Below are 2,008 nucleotides of genomic sequence, written 5' to 3' on the forward strand. Positions count from 1 at the left end.
AGTCAAATTCCAATCTTTAATCTTCAATCTTCAATTTTCAATGCGTAGTCTAATACGGGCTTAAGGGCAGTGGCACATAGAAAAACTTAAGCAGTAATGGCCGTCGCACACTGGACACGATGAGCGATGAACGATGGGCGATATCCAATGAGAGCTTTATTTTTTCGGAAAAGCAGAGCTCTCATTGGATATCGCCCATTGTTCATCGCTCATTGCGTCCAGTGTGCGAGGACCATTAGACTTAAGACTTAAGAATTTCAACCATACGGAATTTGCAGCGTAGCTTAAGGCTGATTTATGCAGGCACAAATTGTTTCAATATGGCTGTGTGACGTCCCGTCATTTTTCAAAACCATATTTCAACTAATAATTAAGTACCGCATCTATTACTGCATTATGCCTATGGAATATAGAACAATTATTTAACCATTTGCCCTTATTTCCATTATTAATCAATTTTACTAATTGTTTATTGTTCTAGTTCTATATGGTTATTTAACGTAGAAATTAGCTATATTCTAGTTCTTTTAGTAATAATAATCGATTGCGCAAGGAATTATAGGTTCCTTGGACCGACCAATCAGAAGGCTTTATTTAGAACTAGGCAGCTGCGCAGTAGTAACTTTCTAGAACTGACCAGCGGTTACTTTAAAAATAGATCCGCGATTGAGTTTTAATATAATCAGCGATACTAGTACTTCATCTTTAAGATTCTAATTAACTATATACATGAATATATAATAAATACAAAGAATAGGATTAAAATAAATAAAATAAGGAATATAAACACCACTCTTTATGGAATCGTAAAATGCGCGCAATAATAATTTGTTAAAACATTTTTCTTACATTCCTTGCTAATAATTATCAACTTTCAATATTATTCAAAATTTAATTATGTAGGCGGACATTTTATTGTTGCTGCAATATCATAACAACATTGCAGCAATATTTTGCAATGATTCTTCAATGTTGCAATCTTGCAGAAAAATGTTGCTGCAATGTTGTTACAATCTTGCGGTGCTGTATGGGTAGGCATCCTTCGTCTACCGAGCACATACCGTGCCCTAGACATCCTTCGTCTACCGAGCACATACCGTGCCCTAGACATCCTTCGTCTACCGAGCACATACCGTGCCCTAGACATCCTTCATCTACCGAGCACATACCGTGCCCTAGACATCCTTTGTCTACCGAGCACATACCGTGCCCTAGATATCCTTCGTCTACCGAGCACATACCGTGCCCTAGACATCCTTCGTCTACCGAGCACATACCGTGCCCTAGACATCCTTCGTCTACCGAGCACATACCGTGCCCTAGACATCCTTCGTCTACTGAGCACATACCGTGCCCTAGACATCCTTTGTCTACCGAGCACATACCGTGCCCTAGATATCCTTCGTCTACCGAGCACATACCGTGCCCTAGACATCCTTCGTCTACTGAGCACATACCGTGCCCTAAACATTTATCGTCTATCGAGCATCGAAGTATACCCTAGATTGACCCTTTTCTACACCTTAGACCTTCCCTTTAAATTAAAATTCAGAATCTTATAAAACGTACAGGATCTAGTATTGATGTTAATAAAGGACTTTTATCCGTAATCGATAAAATCCCTCAATCAACGCGCTCAACTCCATTATTATTCTCTTTTGCCACTATTAATATTCCCCCTCTTAAAATATTATTTCTCTAACTCTCACTATACTATAATTAACATGATATATTATGTTACATTAATCTAAGATTCACCTCAAATAATTAACACGCCCCTTACAAATGGTTAACTCGAAATGTTGGCTTGCTCTCAGAAAAAAACGGAATCATAGAGCCGATGTAAAAACGCGTGCCGCACGCTTTTCCTCCGAATTGTCTCGGCTTAACCGATTTCATAGTAAAAATAAATCTCGAGTAATATCTTGTGAAAAGGTCTCTTTGTCTCCAGATACTATAAATCGGTTAAAATATTTTCATAAACCTCAAAAAGACAGTCAAGAAGATT

At 38.0% G+C, this 2,008-nt stretch overlaps 1 protein-coding gene across 1 annotated transcript; it reads left to right on the forward strand.

Annotated features, from left to right (window-relative positions):
* The first annotated feature begins 1,027 nt into the window (after positions 1-1,027).
* On the forward strand, positions 1,028-1,504 carry LOC115246264 (DBF4-type zinc finger-containing protein 2 homolog). Its single transcript, XM_029824978.1, has one exon. It carries the CDS (start codon positions 1,028-1,030, stop codon positions 1,502-1,504), a length of 477 nt encoding a protein of 158 aa, XP_029680838.1.
* Positions 1,505-2,008: the final 504 nt, after the last annotated feature.

This window comes from Formica exsecta, unplaced genomic scaffold, assembly GCF_003651465.1.
Source record: "Formica exsecta isolate Colony F162 unplaced genomic scaffold, ASM365146v1 scaffold144, whole genome shotgun sequence".
Taxonomy (NCBI): Eukaryota; Metazoa; Arthropoda; class Insecta; order Hymenoptera; family Formicidae; genus Formica; species Formica exsecta.

Bases quoted from the DNA above. Each gene is read 5' to 3' on its own strand.
- LOC115246264 (XM_029824978.1), top strand. From the start codon at position 1,028: ATGGGTAGGCATCCTTCGTCTACCGAGCACATACCGTGCCCTAGACAT.